We start from the raw sequence: 27,987 nt of genomic DNA, 5'->3' as shown, positions 1-27,987 counted from the left end.
AGCTATAAAGAAAAGCAAGGAAATGTTCAGTACAAAATTCTGAAGAGTGGTTAGCCCGGGAAGGAGGAGGTAAGGAGAGGCCAGACACCGAGCTTCCAGAATCCTGGTAATATTGTGTTTAAACTGTACAAAGTACATTATTCATACTTTGAGGTATGAATAATACATTTAACACAAAAAAAATTGAAGTCAAGGGAGCCTTCTCTGATCACCCCAGCCGAAGTAGGGCCCCACCCCACCCACAGGACCCACTTTCTATCCTATCACCCTATTCTGTTTTCTTCAAGGCTCGTAGTGGGGATTCAGTCAGTACTTGTTGAATGACTGGTTCCCGGCTCCACCTCGTCCCAGCTCGGTCACCCTAGGCCAGTTACCTAGCCTCTCTGAGCCTCAGTTTCCTCAACTGTAAAGAGTGGGTGGCTCCTGTCTCCTGGAGATGCCGGGATGGGGAGTCTCCAGGCATCTAAGGCTCCCAGCACCACTGGCTGGGCCTCGGACTTTCCATTTTCCTCCAATCGGTCGGGCACGTGCGCCAGGCAGGGGATAAACAGGTGAAGGGGCCTTTCTCGGATCTGGGCTCAGGTCTGATTGAATTATCCCCCGCCCCCCACCTCGGGGTCCGCCCTCCGGTTCCTCCCTCCCGCCTGGAGGCGATGCGGTGACCACGAGGTGGGAGGAGGCTGCGGACAAGGCCCCAGGGCCGCGGACAAGGCCCCAGGGCCGCGGACCAGCTCCCGGAGGTGCGGCCCCGGGCCCGGGAGAAGGCGCGGGCCGCATTGCAGGGGACAGAGAGGTGACAATTTTGATGTTGTGGTGTCAGGTTCTCCCGGAAATGGGCGACTTCTGCAGTGGACCGGCCTGGACAGGCCCTCCTTCCCTGCCGGAGGGGGTCTTTCCCCACGTCCCGGGGCGCGGTTCTTTGGCGCCCTCTGCTGGCCAAGATGCCCCTGTGCGACCGTCGCGGGATGCTGGGCGCGCACGCCTTCTTCCATAAGGGTGAAAAATGGAACTGCTGTGGAAAGCAATTTGGGAATATCTAATGTGACCAGGGAGGGCTTCTGGAAGTAAGATAAATTTGAACAGATACCTGCATTTTCTTTTTTTTTTTTTTTTTTTTTGCAGCTGGCTGGTACAGGGAACGAAAGACGCCTGCAGTTTCTACAGGTGTCTATCCCTCACTACAAGTAAAACCAATAACTAAAAAATGTGATTTGCAATCAACCAACAGAAGAAGAAAGTCTCCCAGTCTCCCTCAATCCCGGCCCTCCACTTTCCTCCCCAAAGGCAATTCTTTTTGCCAGTGTCTTGTCTGACATACCAGAAATGTCCTTTGTATAGACAAGGAGATATATATGTATGTGTATATTAATATGTACACCCCTTTATGTACCACAAGTGGGAACCTCCACACTAGCCTATTCCTTGCTAAAACAATATTCAGTGTTTTGAAAATCATACACCCAGCTTCCTTAATCTTTTGCAGGGCTGCAGACTTTTTCATTGTATGGATTATCCCATAATCACACGATTTATCCAAAAGGGAACTCACGATGGGCATTTAGATTAGATTACAATTTTTTTTTCTCTTATTCCTCTTTAGATTACAGTTTTTTTGCTACTACAAATAATGTGGCAATTTCAATGAATGCACATCTTTGCACTCCAAGTTAAATGGTCTGATATATAAAATGTTGATACATTTGTCCAAATGTCCTCTAACAAGGTTAAACTAAATTATACTCCCACCAGCAGGGAGTTGAGGGCTACTTTTCAAAATTTGGCCAACACAGGACTTTGTCTAACATTTTTATTTTTGACCAACTGATAAGGCCAAGTGGGATCTTCTCGTTGCAACTCACATTTCACATGAGTGGGGTGGAGTGCTTTTCACATGCTCTAGAGCCACCTCTGTTTCTGTGTTCTGAACTATTCCTTTATGTCCTTTCATCACCAGTTGATGAAACTTTTTTTTTTTTTTTTTTTGGTAGCTGGCCAGTAAGAGGATCTGAACCCTTGACCTTGGTGTTACAACACCATGCTCTAACCAACTGAGAACCAACCAGCCCTGAACTTCTTAATATCTTTTTGGGGGGTGGCTAGCTGGTACAGGTATCTGAACCCATGACCTCGGTGTTATATGGCTTTGCTCTACCCAACTAAACCAACAGCCAGCCCCCTGAACTTCTTAATTTCTTTTTTTTTTTTTCTAAGATGACCGGTAAGGAGATCTTAACCCTTGACTTGGTGTTGTCAGCACCACACTCAGCCAGTGAGCTAACCGGCCATCTCTATATAGGGATCCGAACCTGTGGCCTTGGTGTTATCAGCACCACATTCTCCCAAGTGAGCCATGGGCCAGCCCTAGAACTTCTTTTTCTTTTTTTTTTTTTTCTAAAAAGATGACTGGTAAGGGGATCCTAACCCTTGGCTTGATGTTGTCAGCACCAGGCTCAGCCAGTGAGCTAACCAACCATCCCTATATAGGGATCCAAACCTGTGGCCTTGGTGTTATCAGCACCTCACTCTCCCAAGTGAGCCATGGGGCTGGCCCTGAACTTCTTAATTTCTAAGAGTTCTTTGTTTACTAGGCTAACTGGCCCTTTGTTGATTAGATCATTAATCAGTGAATGGATCAATCGGGAGTTGGAGAGTTAATCTTGACTGGGAGGTAGAGATTGTTCAATGATTGAATCAAGGCTCAACTTCCACCCTCATCCTTGATTCAAAAAACAAAACCTCTTCCAAAGTCTCACACTTGCCTGAAAACAGTGATTCAGTTTTGAGCCTTGCCCAAAAGACCCTCTGTGAAGGAATCAAATTCACCATCCCAGGATACAAATTGCTTACAAGGGAAATTTCTGGGTCAGGGTCTAAGTCTGTTGGGAAGGGCCCAGAGCTGGGGGCTCCAAAATAACATGTACAAGCCTTTTTCATCCACATTCACCGAGTACCTGTGGCATGCCAAGTTCCATGTAGGAGGCTCACCCTTCAGGTGTCTCTAGAGCATCCCAAAGTGGTATTCAGTGTTCCTGCATGAGGGCCAAGGCCCACATGGGGACCAGTCAATACATTACGGTGCAGTCATATTACCCATCTAACAAAAAGGAGAAAGCTCTAGAAGTAATGGATATGGAATCATATCAAGATATTAAGTGCTGGGCCGGCCCGTGGCTCACTCGGGAGAGTGCGGTGCTGATAACACCAAGGCCCCGGATTTGGATCCCATATACGGATGGCCGGTTCGCTCACTGGCTGAGCGTGGTGCTGCCAACACCAAGTCAAGGGTTAAGATCCCCTTACCGGTCATCTTTTGGGAAAAAAAAAAAAAAAAAAGTGCTAGAAAGCAAGGTGCTAAATGGCATGCACAATATGCTATCTTTTGCATATAAAAAAAGAAATATATAGGTATTTCTTAGGGACATATTAACCACCTCTGGAAAGACACACAAGGAACTGGTAATGTGGCTGTCTCTGAGGAGGGAAGCTGGTAGCTACCAGCAGGGATGGGAGGGAGATTCTTTACCATGTTTTGATTATTTTTTTTCAATCGTTTGCAAGTATTAATAGCGTTAATTTTTAATTGGGTAGCAAAAGTTGTCCATCACAGAGGACTTGTTAAGTATATAACTATCCAATCAATGGAATCTTGTAGAGCTGTTAAAATGATGAAGCCCTTCTGTGTGTACACAAACCCTTCCCACTCCCATCTCTCTCATAGGAAAAGCCAAAGACGTCACCACGGCCCACAGGATCTGGCCCTTTGTGGCCCCTCTGAGCTGCCTCCTGCCCCCGACGCTTCCTTTCACCCTCGAAGCTCCAGCCACAACGGACCACATCACGCATTCTCCAGCCTCATATCAGAACTCTGCCTCTGATGCTCCTTTTCTCTGGAATGTTCTTCTCCCAAATGGTCACAAGGCTCACCCCCTCATCTACTCAGTGGAGACTCCCTGGCCACCATCTCGTCCTTCCTCTCCCCTCCCCTCTGGCACTCCTTACCCCCCTCCCTGCTTGATCTTTCTCCACATGCTCACACTCTGACATAGTTTATCTGTAGTGAATTGAATTATGTCCTCCCAAAACTCACTGGAGCTTGAATTATGTCCCCCAAGTTCTATGTATTAGAAACTTAGCCCACACTGTGACTGTTAAGAGGGTGGGAAATCCTATTATGGTAATTGAAAGATGGAGTCTTGAAGAGGTGATTAGATCATAGGAACATGCTATAGTGAATGGATTAAAAATGGTGATCAAGGCGTGGTTCTGAGGGATTTAAAAGAAGAGAATATGTCTCTCTTGCTCTCTCTGCTTCCACCATTTGGCAATGTGAGACCCCTGGGTCACTGTCACCACCACCAGATGGACTTTGGACTTCTCAGCCTCAGAAACTGTAAGCAATAAATGTCATTTTTCTCTATAAATCACCCAGTTTTAGGTATTTTGTTATAAACAACAAAAATGGACTAATACAATATCTTTTAGTTATTTTGTTGATTGCCCTTTAGACCAGAAGTTGGCAAACTATAGCCTTCAGACCAAATCTCACTTGAGGTTTGTTTTTTTGTTTGTTCTTTTTAAAAAATTTTTTTACCTGAGGTTTATTTTCGTATGGCCCTCTAGCTAAGAATGGCTTTTAGGATGAACATTTGCAATTGATTTGATAGGTAACACTAACTTAGAACCCCAATTAAAAGTGAAATATTAACTTAACCCTTGCATGTTAGTCCCATGCTTCTCATTAGTAGACCTGTATTAAAAAGTATATATGTATTGTAACAACATACTGTCCCCCACAAATATGTACAAGTAAATGTTAAAAAAAATTAAGGGCTAGCCAGTTAGCTCAGTTGGTTAGAGCACTGCCTTGTAACAACACCAAGGTCAAGGGCTGGAATCCCCCATAAGGCCAGCCAACAACAAAATAAACAAATTTTTAAAAATTGTACTCAAATATTATTGTTTTGTCAAAAAATTTGTAAAAATTTGTTTTCTCTTGTTATATAAGTATCTCCATAATATCCTTGCTATTTGGGCCCACAAAACCTAAACATTCTCTCTCTGCTCCAGACAGATCCACACAGGCGGGAACTATGTCTATCCTGTCCACTGCTGTGACATTAGCACCTAGAACAGGACCTGGTTTAGAGTAGGGGCTCAATAAACATTAGCTGAATGAAATGAATATATATGAACATAGATGAACTGATATATTTTAAATGAAAAAATCAGGTGAACAGCATAGCTAATAGGCTGCTTTTTGTGCAGAAGTAAATAAATAAGGTAATATCTACGATGTAGGCCTAAGCTTCTCTGAAAGAGACCCAAGAATCGGATTGCTTCTGAGGAGGGGAATGGGACAGGGGTAGAAAGAAGGCTGCTTTTTCTACAAACTTTTTTTGAAGAGTATGAATGTTTTATTTCAGATGTACATGTTACCATTTCAAATAAAGTACTTTTTCATGAAAAAAACCCAATCACAAAAACGAGGCATATCCTGATGGCCCCTGAGACCCTCTTTCTTACTCTGCCCAGTGGAGTAATAAGTAGGGTGACCACCTGTCCTGGTTTACTCAATACTGAGTAGTTTCTGAGACAGTCTGTTGCAAACTGGGATGAGGTGGTAATACTGGAAAAAGGAAGTTGTCCAGGGTCTCGAGGGTGGATGTGTGCTCTGAGTGTGGCCCAGAAGCCAGGCCTCTCTGCACCTGCATGACATTTCTGCCCCAGCCCAGCCTCACACCTGGGAAGGCCACTCCCCTGGAGCTCAAGGCCTGAGACAGGCCATGGGATCTCACTAAGGTGCAGAGTGCACCTTCCCCAGATAATCTCCACACAGTCAGGTGGGTGGAGTCAGGGGCTCATAGGGCACTCTATCTCTCAGAAGATCTCACATGCTATCTCAGCCTTTGCAGCCTCACCCTTCAGACTGGATCAAGGAGCCCTGTTATCTCCGTCTTCCTGGCAGAAGGCTGTATCTGCCTCCAGGAAAAGTCCCCCAGGGTCTTCCTCTCCCCCACTGCACCAACTTCTCACACCTCCAGACCTTTGCACCTTTCAGCAAGGAGGGGAAAGTGAGAGTGAGCTATTTTCTTAAGTCAAAGTTAGCTTTTAATTTCGGACTCAAAATGCAAACCCTGCTCATGGCCTAGAAGACGCCCATACCCTGGAGCTCACCTCCTTCCACTCTCCGCTCCAGTCTCACTGGCCCTCTTTCTACTCCTCGTTCACACAGGTTCTTTCTCATCGCAGAGCCTTTCCCGTTGCTGTTCTGTCTGTCTGGAACAGCCTTCCGCAGAGCTGGCCTCAGTTCAAACATCATCTCAGAGATGCTATTGTCATTTCCCTTTCCCATCTCTGTCACACTGGCCCATTTGATCCCCACAAGAAGCCCTGAGTGGTAGGGCAAGATTATCAGCCCCGTCTTCGTTTTTTATTTGTTTTTTGGAGGCTGGTCAGTACGGGGATCTGAACCCTTGACCATGCTCTAACCAACTGAGCTAACCAGCCAGCCTTATTAACCCCATTTTACAGATGAGGAAACTTAAGGCTCAGAAAGGTAGGTGATGAACTAACATACCCAAGGTTACAGCCAGCAAGCAATGGAGTGTACTCGACCAAATGGGCTAGGATACTGTGATAAACCAGCCAGGCACAGACAAGGTCCCTGCAGCCATGTAGCTCACAGTCAAGGGAAGAAGACAGGTAACAAGAAATTCAGCAGCCATGCTGTTTGGAGCAGTCCAGTGGCACTCAAGGCATGTCTGATGCAGTTCACTCAGCGAGTGGGATGCAGAGTGATTCCAGGTTGAGGTCACAAGCAGATGACAGAAAAGCAGATGATAGAAGGAGGATGAGAAGTCATTTCAGGTGGCAGTGACTGGTGATCGTGATAATGATTAAAAAGCCCAGGGGCAGCTGAGTGTTCCAGGAAGTGAAAGTGTTGAGAGCCCCAGGCCCCTTAGAGTTTGTGAGTCTGCCAGTATTTTTTAAAAACCGGAAGTGTTCAAATGGAGTTTAGAAAATTTTGGTCTGCTTTTCCTATTTTTATTGAATACATTAACACTTTTACCACATATACACAAATTACGGCAGAGCACAAAGCCTGGGGTGGAGCCTAGCCCTGCCATTGCTGGTTGTGTTACCCTGGATAAGTCCCTTCATATCCACTGTAACCACACCCAGGTCAGGAGCTAGAATCTTGACAGTCACCTCAGAAGCCTCCATGCAGGTACATACCACACCCTCACAAAGAGTAACCCTTATCCTGACCTCAGATGAGGTCACTTATCTCGGAGATAAGGTTGCCAGATAAAATGCAGGTGCCCAATTAAATTTGAATTTCAGATGAACAACAAATAAGTTTTTAGTATAAGACTGCATAAGACATACTTATTATACTTTATCTAAAATTCAAATTTAACTGGGCCTCCTGTGGTTTTATTTGGTAAATCTGGCAGCTCTACTTGGAGATTGGGTCCTATAAGCATTTACAGCACAATCTATAACCAGTCCCCTATTGATGGGCAATTAGGTTGTTTCTCATCTTTTGCTTTCCAGAGACAATAGCCCCATGAAAATCCTTGCACAAAAGACTCTGACCTCCTCTGCAATTTTATCTGTAGGGTGTGTTCCTAAAGGTCGCTTAGTCACTTTCCTGCCTGGATCCTGTGGCCAAGCTGTTGGGGACCCCATGACTCAGACAAGTTTCTTCTCAGTCTCCATGCAGAGGAGCTCCCCTTCTCTCTCCCAGTCTCAGTCTCTCCTGACCTTGCTCTTTCTCCTTGTCTCTCTCCATCTCTCTTTCCCACCTTTTGTCTCTCTGGGTGTCTCACTGTCTTTCCTTGGGACTCTCTGCCTGCCTCTGTCTCTCTCAGCCTTTCTTTTGACCTAGCAGCTCTGCATATAAAACAATCAGAAAAGTTGGCAAAGATGTACCTGTAAGGATGCTCACTCTAGCACTGTCTATAATAGTCAAACTGGAAATAACCTAAACACCCACTGATAAATAAAGTATGATCCATCTTTTCCAGAAAGCATCATGCAGCCATTAAAAATAACACCACATTAACATGGACAGATGTTGATGGATGTTACAGAGGGAGTGAAAAACTCAGATTATAGACAGGAAGTAAAGCATTCACCCATTTAAAGTTTCAACCAAAAATATGGTGATGCAAGATCATGTGAGAATTCCACTATTGACTGAAATGGTCCTCTTGGTTGTCTGCAGAGGGTGGGAGAAGAGGCTTCCACTTTTTGTTTTATATTTTTCTTCTCTGTCATTTTTTAAAAAAACCAAGGAGCATCATCTGGTTGGTTAGCTCAGTTGGTTAGAGTGTAGTGCTGATAACACCAAGGTCTAAGGTTCTTTGATCCCTGTACCAGCCAGCCGTCAAAATTTTTTTTAAAAAAGCATTATAATTTTTAACACTGTGCATATTTGCTTTATCATATTCTATCTGTGTGTTTGTGTGTATTTATTTATTTATATATACATACACTATTTTTTTCTGATCCATCTGAGAATAAATTGGAGTTTGTCAGGCCTCTTTACCCCTATACTATTCTCTGTATATCTGCAAGGGACAAGGACATTCTGTTATGTAACCATGACATAATTATCAAAATCGGGAAATCTAACATTGATAAAATACTGTTACTTATTCCACAATCCATATTCAATTGGCCCAATAACATCCTTTACAGCAACCCCCGCCCCATCAAGGATCCCATTCAGGACATTGCAGCACTGCAGTTAGTTGTCATGCCTCTTCAGTCTCCTTTAATCTATTCTTGACATTTTGGAAGAATTTGGGCTGTTTTGTAGAATTCCCTTCAATTTGATTTGCCTGATGTTTCCTTATGACTAGACTCAGGTTGTGTTTTTTGGCACAGAAACCACAGACACAGTGCTGTCTTTATTGTGTCCCATCAAGTCATGCATACTTTGTCTCATTATGTGTGATACTAACTTTGATCATTAGGTTAAAATGGTGTCTGCTAGATTTCTACACTGCAATGTTACTAATTTTTCCTTTGTAAATAATTTGTTGGGAGAACATCTGAGACCATGTAAATAGGCTAGATTGTTTTCATGATCAGAAAAGGTAATCACTACTTTTTTTTTTTTTTAAAGATGACCGGTAAGGGGATCTTAACCCTTGGCTTGGTGTTGTCAGAACCACGCTCAGCCAGTGAGCTAACCGGCCATCCCTATATAGGATCCGAACCCGTGGCCTTGGTGTTATCAGCACCACACTCTCCCAAGTGAGCCACAGGCCGGCCCCAGTACTTTAAATTCTTGCAACCAATAAGGACTGAGCTTGTCTACCTGATTCTAACAGTCAATAGAGTCATTGCCCCACCCCAGCTACAATACATTTGTTGTAACACTAGCCCGTCTTATATTACGCAAGGACTCCCTAAATTAGCCTAAGGATGCGTTTTACCTGAAACTCTTTTAAAAAGACACAGATTCCCAGTTACCATCAATCAGAATCTCCAAGGGAGGGGACTGAGAATTGATTCTGTAGCAAGTGCCTCCCAGGTGATTCATCTCCTTGGGCCAAGTTTGGGAAACACCTCACTTAACAGTAGCATTTAGTCATCAAACATTCACAGCTAGCCTACTTGGGTGGTGCCAGGCACTGAGAGGTCTCAGGAATGGATGAGACAACAGTAGTGACATTGGTATCTTACATTTATTAAGCACTTATTTTGTGCCAAGCTCTGTTCTAATGCTTTGCATGAATTATCTCACTAGGTTCCCACAACTCTATGAGGAAGACACTTTTTATTAGCCCGATTTTACTAAGGAAGAAACCAAGGCACAAAGAGATTAGAATAACTTGCCCAAGGTCAAGCAGCTAGTGAATGAGGATGCTAGGAATAGGAGACTCCACGCAGTCTGTGCTGGACACTATGTGTCTAAATCACGCCTCTGCATTGTAAGACCAAGTCGTTCACTTTGGGGCCTCCAGTCCCTTATCTGAAAAATGGAATGCTATTAGTACATCCTCTTGCAGGGCTAAGAGGATTCAATGAGATTGACTTTTCTAGAATAATTTGCCTGGTTTTGATCATCTTTCAGGGGCTAAAGGAGGGAGGATTAAACCAAAATTATTGTCAGGAACCAAGGATAAAAATAATTATCATCATTGTCATCATTCCTGTATTCATGGTACCCAGGAGACACTGAGGGACGCCAGGGGATAACAAGAGAGGGATAAAGGCAAAAAGATGTCAAGGGCCATCAAAGCCCTGGACAGGTAGGTGCCCACCTGGCAGCAACCATCTTGGCCTGCCCATCTGAGTCTTGACCCTTCTGCCTTCTAAGATCCGGCTTCCGGTGCTTCTGGTTTGATGACCCAACTCCCTACGGTGATGGACAGTGGGACACCAGAACCTCGGGGAGACACTGCCCCCTTCAGGCTCTACTTACTGCTGCACTGGACTCTCATTCGGGATGGAGTGGCCTTAGAAAGGAAGAAATCATTGGAAAAGGCTCCCCTTTTAGTTCTATTTCAGTTTCAGGAATATTTACTGAGACTACTCCAGGGCCAAGTATGGAGGCCAGTGGTGCACAAGACAGACACAGTCATTGCCCTCAAGAGTGTAACTCTTTATTTGTGAAACAGCCATTAAAACAAATAATCGCACAAATAACTTGTTTTGCTTTTGATGGCTGGCCGGTCTGGGGGATCCGAACCCTTTGACCTTGGTGTTGTAACACTGCACTCTAACCAACTGATACACAAATAATTTAAGAAGGTGTGAGTTGCCTGGCACATAGTTCAGAACATTTATTCTGCTAACGTACATTGAGTAGGATTGCCAGACCTAACTAATAAAATACAGGAGGCTCAGTTAACTGTGAATTTCAAATAAACACGTTCTTATAATGAACATTCCTGGCATTCACTTCCTGGCTTCGGCAAATTACACTTCCATGCAATATTTAGGACATATTTATACTAAAAAATAATCCATTGTTTGAAATTCACATTTAAATAGGAGTCCTCTTGTTTTATTTGGCAACCCCAATGCTGAACGATGGGGTTACAAGAGGTAAACAGCCATGAATCCTGACTTCGAGGAACTTACACCTGATTTATAAATCAGGGTTTAACAAATGCCATATGTCCTGATTAATATTATGTTTCTTCACTTTTATTTTTCTTGTTTTGTTTTTAGTACTAGAGGTTTCTACAGAGACACATACATGAAATTCTGAGCTAGACATCCAAACTGCAATTGGGAGGCAAAGGCAGGGGTGGGGGCACCAAATATTCCAGAGGGAAGGGCATAAGTGTAGACCCCGAAGTGGGGAACATGACCCCTCTGAGGTGCAGAAAGGCCTGTATGGTTAGAGCACAGAGTGCAGACATGGTGTCAGGAGCTGGGGCTGGAGGTAGGCAATGGGCAGAGCACACAGGGGCTCGAGAGCCATGTGAGGTGTTGAGACTTTGAGGGTAATTGAAGCTGCTGAAGGGTTTTAAAGGATATGATCACGTTGGGATCTCTGGCTGCTTGCTGGAGGACAGATGGGGTATCAGCCAGACAGCAATGGAGAGAAGCCAAATGGAAAGTTGTAGCAATAATTCAGATGAGATCGTGGTGGCTTTTAAGATGCTGGAGGCAGTGGGATGGTGAGAAAACACAAATGTGTTATTCAGGAGATAAAATCACATGGGGTCTTGGGGTGGACAAATGAGCTAACGATGGTGTTTGGGTTAATTCTTGAGCAACTGGAAGGATGAGGGTCATCTGCAGGGAAAGAGAACCCTAGCATGTGGCATGGGGTAGTAAGAGGTAGAGAATGAGTTTAGTTTGAGCCATGCAGAAATTAAGATGCCTTTAAGTCATACAGCTGGACAGGTCTATGAGGAAGACGGTTCTAGGAGCCTGGAGCTCCAGAGTTCCCTCGCTAGAACTGTTGGTCTAGGTACACTGATGTATGGATAGTAATGAAAACGAAGTGCAGAGTGGTGACTGGTTGAGTCTACCCAGGGTGAGGGTGTAGGGTAAGTGGAAAGTGCAGAGCCCTGAGGAATTCCAACAGCTAAGAGAAGGGAACCAGGAGGAGCAGGCTGCAAGGAAATGGGAAAGGAACATGGCAGAGAAGTAGGAAGAGAAACCAGAATGGGTTCACAGCAGAAGCAATTGTTGCTAAAAGGAGGGAAGGGATTAAGAGCAGTAAAAGCATCGAAGATGAAGCTAGACAAGGACTGATACCTACTGGGTTTAGGGACATGTCTTTGGTGACAAGTTCAGTTTCAGTGCTGGGGGTGGGGTGCAAACGACAGGTCAGAGTTGTTTGAAGAGTGAAATTGGGAAATAAGGGAAATTGAGGCAGTGAGTGAGGCCAACCAGCTCAAGATGTTTGGCTGTGAATGAGGAGAAATACAGGCCAGTGGTTAGAGGGTAGAGGAAACCTAATCATGTTCCGATGTTGTTTGGGAAGAGTAATAGCAAGAGACACTGAGGTCACAGGAGAGAGAAGGAGAAGGCACAAGTGGAGAAAGGAGAAAAGGTCCAGATGCTACTGTAAGCCTTTGAACTACTGGTTTCCAATTTTTTTATGGAGGAAGAGATAATTTACTGTTTATTAAATAGCTACCATTTATTAACCCCTTACCATGAATACTTTCCAGTTCATAATTATATTTTGATTAATGTGTGAATCCCCAGTGTCTAGCACAGTGCCAGTGCATAATAACTGCTTAGTAAATACCATATATACCTAAATATAAGAAAATCAGCCATTTTTCCAATAAAGTAATTAAAAAAGAAGTTTTCTGGCCAAATTGTAAGCACTTTTACCAGTGCAGATGAAATAGTCAAATGTGTACTTAAATTGTATATTTAAAACAGATTTAGGGGCTGGCCCGTGGCTCACTCGGGAAAGTGTGGTGCTGAGAACACCAAGGCCCCGGGTTCGGATCCCATATACGGATGGCCGGTTCACTCACTGGCTGAGCGTGGTGCTCACAACACCAAGTCAGGGGTTGAGATCCCCTTACCGGTCATCTTAAAAAAAATAAAAATAAAAAAAATAATAAAACAGATTTAGAAATATTGCTTTTGTCTACTCACACATTTCAACAGAGCTTGATTTACATTCGTTGTTGACAGAGTAACTGATGTTATCAGTTACTTGTAGTTATTTAACTCTAGGCATTAAGCATTCTAGGCATATCCTATTCAATTTCCCTAAGTAGCTTGAGTTGACACTTTCTGTATCTGTGCATGATGCTAGAACTTGAAGCCTTATCCTAAGTACAAAGTACCAATTCATAAACATGATTCCCCAAACTCTTCTTGGAGTCTTTCCCAACTCAGAAAGACACCTCCATTCACCCAGTCTTTCAGGCCCCAAACCTTGCAGTCACTCTTGCTTTCACACCTCACCTTCGAAACATACCTGACCAGATTGGACCACTTCAACAACCCCACTACTGCCACACAGTTCCAACCCACCATCATCCGTTGCCTGATTCCTGCAGCAGCCACCCCCAGTCTTTGCTCCCACTTTTTCCCTGCTGTAGCCCCTTCTACACAGGCAGCCAGGGTACTATTGAAACTAAGCAGGATCATGTTACATAGAACCCTCCAATGGTCCCAACTCAACCAAAGAAAAACCCAAGCTCTGCCACTCACTGCCCTACAAGACCCTCTCCGACCTGCCTTCCACGCACACCCGCACTGACTCATCCTCTCCACCACAGCCTTCCCAGCCTGCCCCTCACTGCAGTGCCTAGAGTGTAACACACATGCTCCTTAGAGCCTTTGAACTTGGTTCCCTCTGTGGGGAATGCTCTCCTCTTCATGGTCACTGGGCTTGTCCTTGTTTCATTTAAGTCTCAGTTCAAATGTCACTTGACCTGCTTTGGTATGACAAGGGATCTCATTTCCAATGGATAATGTTAGACCTCAAAGGGACAGGAGCACAAATTGCAACTGACTTTTAACTAGTGTCAGGGACTCAACTAATACTTTGGTCAAAGGAACCCCCATGGATGTAGGGGAATAAGAGGACTCCCAGATTTCTGGTTTGGGTAGTTACTGCCACAGTCCACTGCAAGATGAAATAATATGAGGGTATTTCAAAAAGTTAATGGAAAAATAGAATTGGAAGAATCTTTTCATGAACTTTTTGAAGTGCTCTTGTACAGAAGAGGGAGGGGCATGGGTGAAGAGTAGAGATGCTGAGCTCAGTTTTGGCCTTAAGTTTTAAGGTTCCTGTGGGATTGGGATCAGAATGAAACAGCCCAGGAGACAAGCACAGCAGCCAGATCCCACAGGGAGTACCCACAATGCAGCACCCTGCCAGGGTTCTGCATGCATTGCTCCTTGAATCCTAACATCCTTAAGAGGCAGATACTATTATCCCCACTTAATAGTAGGGAGACAGTTTCAGAAAGAAGTATTCGTCAGATGTCCCAGAGCTAGTGGCAGAGTGCAGGACTGAAATTTTAACTTGCAGACCCCCTTCATTACAACGTCTTGGCACTGCTACTCAGTCATCTGAATGTAGCTAAAGCTCCGTGTCTAAAGCCTTGTTCTGTGGAGCACTGTTAACTCCTCGCCTCCCCAGAGCCTTCCAACTGTGAGAAGTGGGGGTTGTGTTCATTTTCTAGAAAAGACAGGCCCAGAGAGGCCCAGCTGGTGAAGTATCAGAGCTGTGATTAGAAGCCAGATTGGACTCAGTGACAGACAAGAACTTCCCTGTTAGAGTAACAATCTTCTGGAAGCTCCCCAGGATCAGACTTCAGCAAATTGTGTTTAATGAAAACAGGCATTACAGCTTACCAGTTGGATAAATTATGAAATTTATTTATATTTCACCTTTTAAAAGCCAGAACATAACAAATTTCACTTTCTGGAAAGTCATATTATTAGAAATACATGAAGTGCACTTAATACAAGGAAAGAAGTTTCTTGGTACCACCAGTGAAATGGACATGCTCTCATCAGTCCCCTCAAAAGGTTTTGTCAAACTTCCCTCCAAACTTCTACTGAGATGACCTCAATTCAGGGAGGGTGGAGTGAACTTCTTCCAGAAATTACAGTGAAGCAGCTGACCTTAACATTTGGGTCCTCCCAAGTAATAGCACATTAGGAAAAATTATTTTGCCCCAAATGGGCCCATCTTCACTGGTTACTAGGTATCTGCAGCTCTTTACTGGCAGGCAAAGAGAGGCCCACAGCAGCAACATAAAGGCAGAAAGCCCAGTGTCACTTGCAACCTCAGCCACTGACCAGAAAACAATTTCCATATTCAGACTAAGGATGTGTAACATGAAAGGGCAAACCTAAATCCATATACCTTTTGGTCAATCAGAAGTTTTGCTCCTACAGATCAGGCTGACAGCTCTTAGCCTTATATTTATTAACCTTTGTGAAATGTTGAACTTCAAGCTTCTTGAGCTAAAGCAAGTCTCCAGTAGACAGCTTTTATTAACTACTACTCATCAGATCTACTGTGCCTTATGAACAGTGTGTCTTGTCAGAAGAGACAACAGGGTGTGATCCTGGATTTCCTATAGCCTTCCTTACTCTGCATTTTAGAATGCAGGTTTTCAAACACAGACTTACATGTTGAAACCAGTGTCATAAGGAAACCATGTGGGACATAAAAACAATGTTCAGTTTAATCTAAGTTACCATCTAGAAGATAAAAGTACTAGTATCCATTGCAGCATCCAAACCCTTCCTTCTTATTTGAGACTCTTTTTCGTGCTTCCAGGACAAAAATGTAAGCAGGCTTCCAAACAGAGGTAAACATGACCCACTCATCTGAAACTCATAACCAAAAATCTATGGCCCTCCTACCTCTCTTGGCTGACCCTCCTCCCCACCTGTGGATAAATGGATTTTAACTTTCCTAACCTAGAAATATTTCCACTAAAAATAGATGGTTATACCTTATTCTAAAAAGGCACCATGCAGGCATTTAAGACTGAACCAGTTAACTCTAAGGGTGTGCAGGAGTAAAAGGAAAATATCACTAATCTAAACTTACGGCATCAAATCATGCTAAACCCAGAACATTCACCCAAGAGGACTTTTGAAATGTTTCCTGGGATGGCAACTCCAGCTTCTGGCAGCTGCTGCCAATGAACCACTGACAAGCAGCGCTGCAGCACCGCAGGAGCTTCAGCACTGGTCAGATGCACTGCTGCCAGAGTTCACATACCTCAAGGACAAGGAAAGGAGATGCTTGTTTGATTGTGCTATTCATGACCCAGAAAAGGTCCTGACTGGCTCAGAGGACCTGAGAGATGAACACTGAATGGGAGGAACGAGTGTGAAACAAGAACAGGTGGAGGTGGAGAAGCTGAGTTCTCTTCCAGAAGAGGAGGCAGAAGCTCCAGGAAGAAGCTGGGGCCAATAAAGACTAGACCATGTAACAAACAAGGTTAACAGTATAGGAAGACAGCTTTGGCAAGAACCAAAAGGAAAGGAGAGCTCTGACCTAGGGACCTGTTTCCGTTTCCCCTGTCAGAAGTGACCCTGTCCCAAAGCCATGGCTCATTTCCAGGTCTGTTGTACAGTTAAGGTGTAGGAGTCAAAGGTTTCACGTTTAACACATACTGGAAGCTCTGGAAAATGAGATGGATGGCACAGACTCTGCTCACTGATCAATGATGGAGCGCTGCAACACCTGATTCATCATGTCCTCTTCATCGACATCATAATCCTAAGGGCAAAACAGACACGTAGCCTCAGCAACTGTTCACAGCTGCAAAGAAGCACTTTCAGTAGGAGAAGCAAGACAGCCTAGCAGTGGGACCTGCGGAGGGCTGCCAGGAACCAGATCCCAGTTCCATCATTTGCAACGCTAGCTATGTAACTCTGGGTAAATTACTTAGTATCTCTGCCTCTGCTGCCTCATCCTTAAATTAAAATAATGATGCCTCCCTCAAATGGGGATTGTGAGGCCGAGATAGCATATGAATGGGGCCTGGCACAGGCCAACTGCTCAACACATTTCCTTTAGTTTGTTAGGACAGTGGGCAAACAAATGCACAAATGTATTCAGCTGAAGTGTCGTTCCCAAGAGACTGGTGCAGTGCCCAGGGCAGGTGTTTTTAGGGCCATAAGGTACAGCAGAAACTGTAGTGAAACAAGTCTAATTTAATGAGGCCAAATGATCTCCTTGGGCATTTTTAGGTATAGCATTCATCTTTATAGCATTAACAAAAAGGATAGTTATCATGAAGTCTGAGTTTCAGAAACTGTCAGACTGAGAATACTCTTTTTGACAACTTAGGAACAAGCTTTCCTTCTCAGATCCTGAAACACAGCCATTAAATACTTAATGCTACTCTAAAATAACTTAACACATATATGTAAATAAAAGGTTTACTTCAAGGAGTTGGCCAAATTTATCTATCACTATGATGCCGGGATGACATGTGCCCCTTCCTTCAAAACCATCCAGCTCTAGGGAAAGAATACATACTCAATGGCTATATTTGGCTGGTGGATGTGTTCTGTTTGACCTGAAGTATTTTTATTTTTTATTTATGATTATCATTATTTTTGCAGAACTAGAAGGCTTCACACCTGAATTATTTTTTAAAATAATTAATATGCATGATACTTCATATGAAATTCTGCATTTCCTGCTTTGGGAGCCAGGGGAGGCAGCAGAGATTGGCAATACTGTACCTGTATTTCCATACGATGACAGTCAGCTGGAGTTGATGGCACCATGACACAGGTCAGGCCCTGTCCAGCCTATAAATCCTTATAAGGACCATTTCTGTTATTTGCCTGGTCCCCATAGGCATCTGAGGTTGAAACTAAGTTCTATAATACTCTGGCCACCAGCCTGGCCCACAAATAGAAACTGCCCAACTGCTATTCTAGAGACTGGGAGCCCATCACATCAGTGACAAAGCTCAACAATGGGGCCCCCTGTTCCCCTTTTGAGAAAAGGGAGGGAGTTGTGCTAATCCCACGGGGAGCGATCGGAGCCTGGGCTCCAAACTCACCACAAAAGTGTCATAAGAAAACTGGTGCCGGCGCTGGATGTGCTCTATAAAGTTGGCGCTGCGGTAGCTGGGGTCTCCCCAGGGCATTGAGGCACATATTGGACAAACCTTTCAACAAAGAAGCAAAGTCTTAGACGCCTGATGTCCGAGATGACATCAGCTCTCTGTGGCCTGCGTCTGGCCTCCTTTCTTTCAGGACAGCTTTCTGGACACACCAGTCCAGGGCTTGGTCACTCCTTCCTGTGCACATCAGCATCCCAGGAAACACTGCAAGTCTACTCAAGTCCAATGACACATGGGAGTGGGTAAAGGCTCAAGCCATGATACTACCTTTTCCGATTCCCTATTGTAGTTAGGGAAGTGGGTCAGCCCAGTGGGGGACCTAGAATATGGCCTTCCAACCCAGCACATCAGATGACCCAAAAGCACAAGGAAAATCAATAATCAGATGAGCAATGTTCCAAGGAAATAAAACAGCCTTATATACATACCAACAAAGGAAATGCTCAGAGGAGAGGGAATCAAGAAAAAAGTCCTCGTATGAGGGTACTTCAAAAAGCTCATGGAAAGGGCCCGCCCGTGGCTCACTCGGGAGATTGCAGTGTTGAGAACACCAAGGCCCCGGGTTCGGATCCCATATAGGGATGGCCGGTTAGCTCGCTGGCTGAGCGTGGTGCTGACAACACCAAGTCAAGGGTTAAGATCCCCTTACTGGTCATCTTTTTGAGGGAAAAAAAAAAAAGCTCCTGGAAAAATGAAAAGATAATATAAATCTTTCCGCAAACTTTATGAAGTACCCTCGTACAAAAGGTTGATTTGGACTTTGAAGACAGAGAGGTATTTGGAAAGGCAAAGAGAACATGAAGGGTGCTCCAGAAGATGGGGCAGTAGCGTGGAGAAAAGGCCAGGAGGCAGCAGTATTATAGGCAAATGGTCAGACTAGCCAGAATGGAAAATTCGTGTGGGGGGTGGTGGGATGTGCATAAGTGCTCTGGCTCAGAGATGGAAGTCTACCCAACTGCAAAGAGGACAGTGACAAAGGGGTATGGCAAGAGATAAATCTGGAATGGTAGAAAACTCTGAGTGGAAGAGGTAGGCAGGCAGCTGTAGCTGTGGAGCTAGAACACAGGTCAGAACCAGAGACTGAGAAGGTGACGGCTTCCAAAGGGAAGGGCTGCAACATCAAAAGCCAAGGAGCTGTAGAGGGAGAGGTGACAAAACAGAGGGTCAAGAGCTAAAGGAAGAGAAGACTTTTACAGAGACAAAATAATCAGAAGGATTTCAGGCAGCCAAAGGAAGGGAAAAGAGAAAAAAATTAGTCCGCAGTACCAGAAACTGCAGGGTAGTTTAGCAATATCTATCAAAGTTATGAGTGCAGGTAACCTTTGATCAAATTAATCCATATCTAAAACTTAATCTTATAAACATACATAAATATAGGCAAAGATATGTCTCAAACAGGCTAGTTATATCTTAAGATTTATGGTAGAGAAATAAAGAATGCTATCAGGCCTAAGAAGATTAGCACTGATAGCTGCTCTAGTACCCTTACAAAACCCCACGCAAATTCTGAAGTCTGTGTACCATCTTTTACAGCAATGGCGCTTAAGACTGCCCATACAACTGGGTATATAGTTCAAGAGTAGCAGTATGCGATAAATGCAAAACTAAAACAAAACTATAGAGGAAGTATACACACTTAACTACATAGGAAGACCTAGTCTGTCAATCACATTAAGAAGGAAAAAGGTAACGCACTGCTGAGATGGACAAAATTCAAGCTTTTTAAAGAAAATATATGCCAGTCTGTGATATTTAAATAAAATGGTAAAGGACTGGTAAGCCCTTTGCAAGTAATTTCAAGAGGATTTATCTTTTCCCACAACTATGAAGAAGCTACTCACAAAAGGAAAATGGCAGCTTTACGGAGGAGAAACTTGGTGGACACCAAAGGATCCAAGTTAATGTTACCAACAACAGGACCACCAGACATCACATAACCCTTAATGTGGCACCCAGAGGAAACAGCACTTACCTACCATCCCTGCCTTCTACTTGTAGGGAAGAGGAAATCGCTATGAAGTACAATACAACTGTTAAAATTTAAACATGGATTTCACATTAGATATTAGATTGTAACAATGTTAAATCTCCTAAATTAACTAACTATACACACAAAAAATGTGATTTTGTAAGAAAACGTTCTTGTTCTTGGGAGATATATGCTGAAGTATTTAGGGGGCAAAAGGTTATGGTATCTGTAACTTATTCCCAAATGCTCAGCAAAAAATATGTATATGTACAGAATGGTTAAGCAAATATGGTGAAGTGTTAATAATCTGTGAATCTAGGTGGAAGGTACACAGTTCATTATACTACTCCTGTAATTTTTCTGTAAGTTTGACTTTTCTCCCATAATAAAGTTAAAAAAAAAAAAAGTAACTCTTACCACAGGTTTGGTATCCATGCTATGGGATAATTTGCAGTGTTCCACAAGTCCTTCCTGGTCAAAGTTCTTCTCAGGACAGTAAGGACAAGGAAAGGTATAACGGTTTGGGACATTCCTGGAAGATGAAAAGCAAGGGGGAAAAAAACTTCTTAGAGTACCTTTCCACGCAACTTCAATCACTGTACGCTACAAAAAATAGCAAAGTTCACAAAATGTATTATGACAAGGATTCTGATCATTTCAGAATCAGGTCAAGTGTTGTGAAAATAATTTAATAGCACAGCTAACATATAAAATGAACAGAGTCAGGGCCGGCCCGTGGCTCACTCGGGAGAGTGCGGTGCTGATAACACCAAGGCCCCGGGTTCGGATCCCATATACGGATGGCCGGTTCGCTCACTGGCTGAGCGTGGTGCTGACAACACCAAGTCAAGGGTTAAGATCCCCTTACCGGTCATCTTTAAAAAAAAATAAATAAATAAAAATAAAATGAACAGAGTCCTCCCCTGCATACCCCACCCCCCCAAAAAAATGCGTGTATCAGCTTTAGCCAGCATAACAACTATACATTTACTTTCCCAAACTTGAGCATGCAAAGTGTCCAATGTCTCTGTAGCAAAGGATGATCTCCACTTAAGGGGGTGATTGAGTCATTTACCTTGGCTGAAGGGACGCATCCTTAGTGGTGGCCTTCACACCTTCCATGATGTAATTCTGGTATTTGGAACAGGTAGCCACATGGGCCCGGATCTTGGACAGGAAGAACTTGAACAGGAAGAATCAGAGCCCACTAGTTAGTGAGGACCTTGTACCAGGCCAAACATTAGTCCCTAAGCACGGGCAAGATGAAAACTAGACCTACATCACCCTGGCAAACAATCTCACCAGACTCCTGACTATGCAGATGGGACTAAAATCCTGTCTATTAAAGATTTTCCATTAATACCAAGGCTGATGTTTTACTCAACCAAATCAGGACAACTGCTTCCACTCTAAAATAACTCTCCTAGAGGTTTGCTTTATTCATGATATGCTCTCTGCACACAGACACATGCCAAATCCAGTGACATTTTAAAAGTTTTCTACAGTAGCATTTAAACTAGTCTCCTGACAGCAAGCCAAGAACCACATTCTATTATACGCAGCTGAGAAAAATGATCGTTTAAGTAAAAGGGATAAAGTCTAGTAACCCTGGTCAAAGTATTAATCACTAGATTGTGATAAATGATCTTAAAAAAACTGAAATTCAAATTCTACCTTTCATATAAAGTCTACGGTGTACAATAGTAAGATGGAAAGAGAGAAGAAAACCCAGAGAAGAGTATCTCATGACAAGTGTTCTAAAAAGAAAGAAAAAGTGTAAAGAATGAAGAAAGAGGGGAGGTAAAGTGAAGAAAAACATTCTTAGAGGTATGCCCACAGTACAATCACTAATCTTTAAAATGGAGAAAAATCTAAAGCATATAGAAAAACAAAAAAATTCCACCAAGCATGCATAAAAAAAGATGAAGGTAATGGGAAATTTTATTTCAGTATCTTGAGGGTCTAAACTGAAGCTGCCAACTGAGGAGCCCCCAATTAAAAGGACTGGGAAATAGCCCCACTGTGCATCCTTAACACCAAATCACTCTGAAAGGAAGGAGATAATAAAATATAACCATACTATGGTTATCCATACTGAGGTGTTAAAAATAATGAAACTGACATGCAAGGCTATCCAGTAAGTCATTAACCGAAAAAGAATTTTCGAAAGTGAGAAAAAGTTGAAGGAATATATATTATGGTATCCCATTTTTGTAAAAACTCCTACATCTGTGTTGGTAAAAACTCTACATCAGGGCCGGCCAGTGGCTCACTCGGGAGAGTGCGGTGCTGATAACACCAAGGCCACGGGTTCGGATCCCTATATAGGTTAGCTCACTTGGGAGAGCATGGTGCTGACAACACCAAGTCAAGGGTTAAGATCCCCTTACCGGTCATCTTTAAAAAACAAAACAAAACAAAACAAAAACAAAAAAAACCCCAATTCTACATCTGTATTTTTCAAAGGGTAGAAAACGTTAGGCAGCCTTCTAAATTGAACCACTTTTGGGCTGGCCCGTGGCTCACTTGGGAGAGTGTGGTGCTGATAACACCAAGGCCACGGGTTCAGATCCCTATATAGGGATGGCCAGTTAGCTCACTTGGGAGAGCGTGGGGCTAAAACCACCAAGTCAAGGGTTAAGATCCCCTTACCAGTCATCTTTTAAATAAAAATAAAATAAACTGAACGACTTTTGAAGCGGTAATCTCTGGAGTGAAGAACAACCTATGTTATTTTACATTTTTGTACTGTCTGGAATTAACAAAATTGTAATGATTTTACAACTAATAAGGCTATGTTCTTCTCTTAGAAAATAAGACAACAGTATTTATCTTTTCCAGTAGCAGTTATAACAAATGTGAAAATATACTTGAATGTAATATGATTATACAAAAGAGCATTGATGCATTTCTAATGTTAGATATTGCTATTATAATGATACGATTTCGTATTGACTTTTACACCATGATTCCTCCCTGTGAAGTGATAAAAAGTTGAAACATTAAATTTTATATCTCTAATGACAAAAACTATGAAATTTCCCCTCAAACTCACTGCAACAGATAACTGTTTTGAGTACTGACTTCATTTTATATTTTAAAAAATTATGAAATATCATTGCCATTATATTCTAATTAAAATTACATATAATACTTTTTTAAAAATGGGTCTTTTATAGGAAAAAACTAGGATTACTGCTTTCTATGGCTTTCAAAACTAAAATATATGACATTCTAAACCAACTCTCAAAAAAAGAAACAACTCAGTAAGGTTATGAAAATGAAACAGCCCAGCCATCACCACAGATACCTAGCATGCACACATGACATCAGTCACCTAGTCATGCTCTAACTTCACAAATGATGAGGCAACCGCTCTACCTTTACCCATCTCATCACAGAAAGACAGTGACTCTATGTTACTTCCACATACATTCTTATGGCAGCCATGGCAAGAAGTCTCTGTGCTCTCGATCTGCCGCTCGAGCTCCACGGCTCGGACGCCAGGTGCCAGAGGGCTGCGACACACCCCACAGACAGGTTTCTTCGGCTTCAGACATTCCTGCAGGCATGCAGAGCAAAAGCTAGAACAAGACATACAGAGAACCTCCGTCATGCATCGTGGAGACAAGACGACAAATATGGATCAACTTTTAAAAAGACATCAATGGATAATGCATTAAAAACAACTGGCTCCCAACTCCCAAGTCAAATACCAAGTCCTTCTAGGCCAGAAAAACTGGGGCAGGGGGTGGGGGATGGAGGCTGTGAAGTACACACAGGTCCAGCAACAGAAACAAATGCAAACTACCATGATACATGGCGAAAGGTGTTATGGCAGAGGCTTCCAACCTTAGCGGCAGGCGGCACTGAGGGATCTTGGTGGGGTTTTCTGAACCTCAGTTTTCTCCTCTGTGAAATGAAGGTATAATACCTACCTTTAGAATTGCTGAGAGGATGCAATATGTATAGCAGACCTTTAGTACAGTGCCTAGCACATATGAAATACACAACTAACAGGAACTGCTATCATTAGAGGTGAAGGCAAAGCACTATGTGATCACAAAGGAAGAACAACTAGCTGTGACCTGAGCAGGACAAGACTGGTAAGACTTCGAGGTAGCATCCATGATCAGCTGTAAGAGTTCAGCTGGCTTCAAAAAAGGGGAGAAAGTGGGCAGGGAAGTTCAGCTGGCAGGCCCTTAAGGCTTAAAATTCATGATACAGCTGAGGAAATAATCTAACAGACTATTCCTCATAAGCAGCAGGGAAAAGAGTTTAAATCAAGTTATCAACAAGACCAAATCCAAGTTTCAGAAAAATAACTCCGGTGCTATCATGGACAACAGGGTTTTGTTGTTGTCTTAAGGTAAGGAGAGATAAGAGACAAAGTAGAAACCAAACAGATGGCAAAGGACTGTGAGGGCATGACTTAGGCAATAGAGAATGAATTCAGGAAATGATTCATAGGCAGAATCAATACGACTTGGTAACCTCCTGAATGAAGAAAAAAAAGGAAAATCAAAGATGACTGAGTTTCTACCCTGAAGCCTAGGCAGGTGGTGATGCTGAAATCAGGTACACAGAAAGAATGGATAATAAGGCAAGCAAGTAGCCCAGTGTGCTTGCACCCTGACAGATTTAAGGCAGGATAACAAAATCTACTAGGAAGAACTCAGGGTATATAATCAAAAGCAATCTTCTTGACAATTTTTTACTGTCTCAAAGAATTTCCCTCCTCTTTGTGATTAAGCTAGATATGTTAATGCTGCTAGGCAAAATTCCAGACTAGGTTGGGAGGTGGGGAGCCTATTCATTCACCATTAAGGGCAGAGTGGAAACTAGACAAAGTGTAGCCCTATCCTCATGAAGCTTATATTCTAGAGTGGAGGAAAAGACAAATGTTAATTTCAGATAGAGATTAAGTATACCAAGGAAATAAAACGAGGCAAGGAGATCAGCTGAGGTGGTCAAAGAAAGCTTCTCATACACCAAGGTCAAGGGTTCAGATCCCCATATCAGCCAGCCACACACAAACATACATACATACACAAAACAAACAAAACAAAAAAACAACCTTCTTTGAGGAAGTGACATTTGAGCTGAGATCCAATTGTAAGGACAGCCACACACCTGGACACAAAGAAGTCCACACAGAGATGACACTAAAAGCAAAGGAGTGTTCAGAAGGCAGAAGGGACATTGAGGCTGTGATGTGGTAGACAAGAGCAGAAGGGCAAGCCAGGAGGTAGGAGAGGACGGCAGGGCTCGTGGCCATTACTTGCTGTATTGCCTCTTCACAAAGACAGACCACAAGATTAACCCATTAACCCAAGAGAACACAGAGGGTCCCAGAGAGTTTAATGAAACCAAACCCAGCATGTATATAAAAGGAGCTCAAAGTATTCCCCTCAAGCACATACTAAGGGTCAGCTCCATCTATCAAATGTTCCTGAGCTATTTTGTGCCCGAGTCATGCCCAAACAACAAGCATGCTCTCAAATGGTTCATATATCTTGGGCTGGCTTTTAGTTTCTATTTAATACTTCTGGGTCTTTTTCTAGTTCAGCCTTCTGGATGCTCCACCCTTTTTGTTACAGTGCTATGTTGAAACTCCCTTCTCTCTGCCCGTCTACAGCTGTATTCCACTAGCTGGAGAAGGGTGTACTTAGGGCCTGAAACAATAATTTTATAAAAATCTAATGCCCAGCCAAAGCTACAGTGATGCTCAAGTACAAAAGTTAAAAATCAACTAGGCACAGCAGAAAGCACTCAGATGGAGCTAAGGAAGACTTTTGCTGCCCACAGAGGTATTTCCATTGGGTCTTCAATCAGCACTGAACTGCTGAACACATGGAGCTAGTATGGTAAGTATAGGAAAGAGCCAAGTTTTGAATCCCCAAATGCTTCTTGTCCATTGACTTAGGAAATGTTCACTTGGCTCAAGGATACCTTAAATTTTGCTGTTCTTCAATTGGTAAACCATGCTGGGGCAAGACTTTTCACAAACGTTAATGGTAAATGAAATGCACTGAATTAATCCAAAATTAAACCTGATCCAAGGATAACCGGATTGAGTGAAAAAGCCACGCAGACCCCACTTCAACTCTCAAAAAGCTTGCTTCCATCATTAATTTCTTAGTTTATTCATCCATTACCTGATCATCCCCCTGACCCACATACAGGTGTGATCCCTGTAATATCCGCCCATTGCACAATGAATTTTCACAACAGTTTGAACATTCACTAGTACTTATCAATTCACTGGACTGTAAACTCTGTGGGCAGAATCACCTCATTATTATACCCCAAGAATGTGGCACATACAAATATTCCAGTCAGTTGACCGTAAGATTGAAATATGGATGCTCAGACACTGCACTGGGGACACAGTGAGAAGCAAAAAAAGGTATGGTCACTGCCCTCAAGATCCCTAAGTTTTGCTTTGTTCAAGGAAGAAGAAGTGAGGAAGCACCAAGAGAGAAGTGGGGGAGGTAATTTAAATGGGGATAGTGATCACGGAGGTAACTTAAACTAAGATTTGAAGCCTCAGAAGGATTTGGGGGTAGTGGTGGGGGAGGTATGGCTGGGGCAAGAAAAGTTCCAGGCTAACTGAACTGCAAAGAGGAACTGGCCAAAGCCGCAAAGAGCTTGAAGAAGCAAAAAGCACCCAGTGTTGCTGGGGAAACCCTGCCAGGTGCCAAGCACTGTTCTCTGGGCTAGCAAAACAGACACTTGCAGTACACTTGGGAAGAGTTAAGCAATGTGTACCGGACATTTTCACACACAGCTGCTTTAAACACTGTAACCAGTCTGTTAACAGTATTCAGGCCGTGAAGGCTTAGTTAAAAATGGAAGAAAACCTCATAACCAAGTAAGCAGGAATCCTAACAATTCCTATATGCCAACCCCTACCCCCTGTCACACTTAAGGGCATACTGGCCAGATCTACATAAAGACTTCCCTTTTATTCTTTTATAGTCTAGTTCAGTGTTTCTCCAACTTTAGTGCACGTGAGACTTACTTGGCAGAGCTGGACACATGACGCCAAACATACTATACTTTAGGAGCAACATACAGACTACTCAAGGCAAATTCTGGCTCTCCAAGGATGAACTTTAGACCCTAGCTAACCCCCAGCCAGGTGCGCCTTCACTATCACGTGTGGGGAAGTGCCTGACAGGCCGCCCACAACACGCAGGCGCTCAACGGACTGTAGCAGAGCGGCGAGAGAGAAGGGAGCCCCACCAACTTCCACAGGCCTTCAGCACCCCAGGAGGAGCCCTCCAGGCCGGTCCTCTCGCTCCCGCCCCAAGATCCTCCTCGTCGGGGCCTTGCTCCTAGGCTCCATTCCCATCCCAGTCAGGCGTCCCCGACCAGGCCCGGGCTCGTCGCTTACATGTGTCCGCAAGGCACCCGCACCGGCTTCTCGTACACCTCTAAGCACACGGGACACGTGAAGCGACCTAGCGGGTCGGCCTCCGCCGCGGGCCCTGCCAGCTGCACACCACCCTCACGGCCCCGCTGTTGCGCCGCCATCTTGCTGCCGCTGAGGGCCGCGCGACCGCGGCCGAGAAGGAGCCTGAAGGGGCGGGGCTTGTGGGCCGTACGGGCGGGTGGGGGCGGGGCTCGTGGGTGAGCCACGCCTCCTGGCCTCTCTGACGCGCGGGAGAGACCGAGGGAAATCTGGAAAATGTGGAAGAGAAATCCAGAGGCTGGCTTTGTGGCGTGGGCCACTGTTTCCCAAATTTAAATGGTTATTTCAGTACCACCTGCTCTGTTACTCAATCCTTCTCTTCGAATCGATTTGCTTTTTCTTTAAACTTCAACGAATTTTAAAGGGAGATTTGATATCAATCCTGAGCTGCAAATAGAAAATCAATCACACTTATTTATGCAAGGGAACTATACAAATAAATACGATGGAAACAAAACTATTATTAATTCACGCTG

The 27,987-nt window shown here is 43.6% G+C and overlaps 1 protein-coding gene across 2 annotated transcripts; it reads right to left on the bottom strand.

Annotated features, from left to right (window-relative positions):
* Positions 1-31: 31 nt before the first annotated feature.
* Positions 32-27,589, bottom strand: RNF114 (ring finger protein 114). Of its 2 annotated transcripts, XM_063098368.1 has the most exons (6): positions 27,434-27,589; positions 23,468-23,618; positions 21,110-21,216; positions 20,452-20,566; positions 18,003-18,110; positions 14,815-16,702 (listed from the first exon to the last, which is right to left on the bottom strand). In XM_063098368.1, exons 1-6 carry the CDS (start codon positions 27,571-27,573, stop codon positions 16,637-16,639), a joined length of 687 nt encoding a protein of 228 aa, XP_062954438.1. In that variant the 5' UTR covers positions 27,574-27,589; the 3' UTR covers positions 14,815-16,636. The 2 variants fall into 2 exon arrangements, with proteins under 2 accessions (XP_062954433.1, XP_062954438.1); XM_063098363.1 differs by lacking the exons at positions 14,815-16,702; positions 18,003-18,110 and adding an exon at positions 32-1,012.
* Between the last annotated feature and the right edge of the window lie 398 nt (positions 27,590-27,987).

The sequence above is a fragment of the Cynocephalus volans genome, chromosome 1 (assembly GCF_027409185.1).
Source record: "Cynocephalus volans isolate mCynVol1 chromosome 1, mCynVol1.pri, whole genome shotgun sequence".
In the NCBI taxonomy this organism is placed as follows: Eukaryota; Metazoa; Chordata; class Mammalia; order Dermoptera; family Cynocephalidae; genus Cynocephalus; species Cynocephalus volans.
This window is presented reverse-complemented; position numbering and strand designations above follow the sequence as displayed.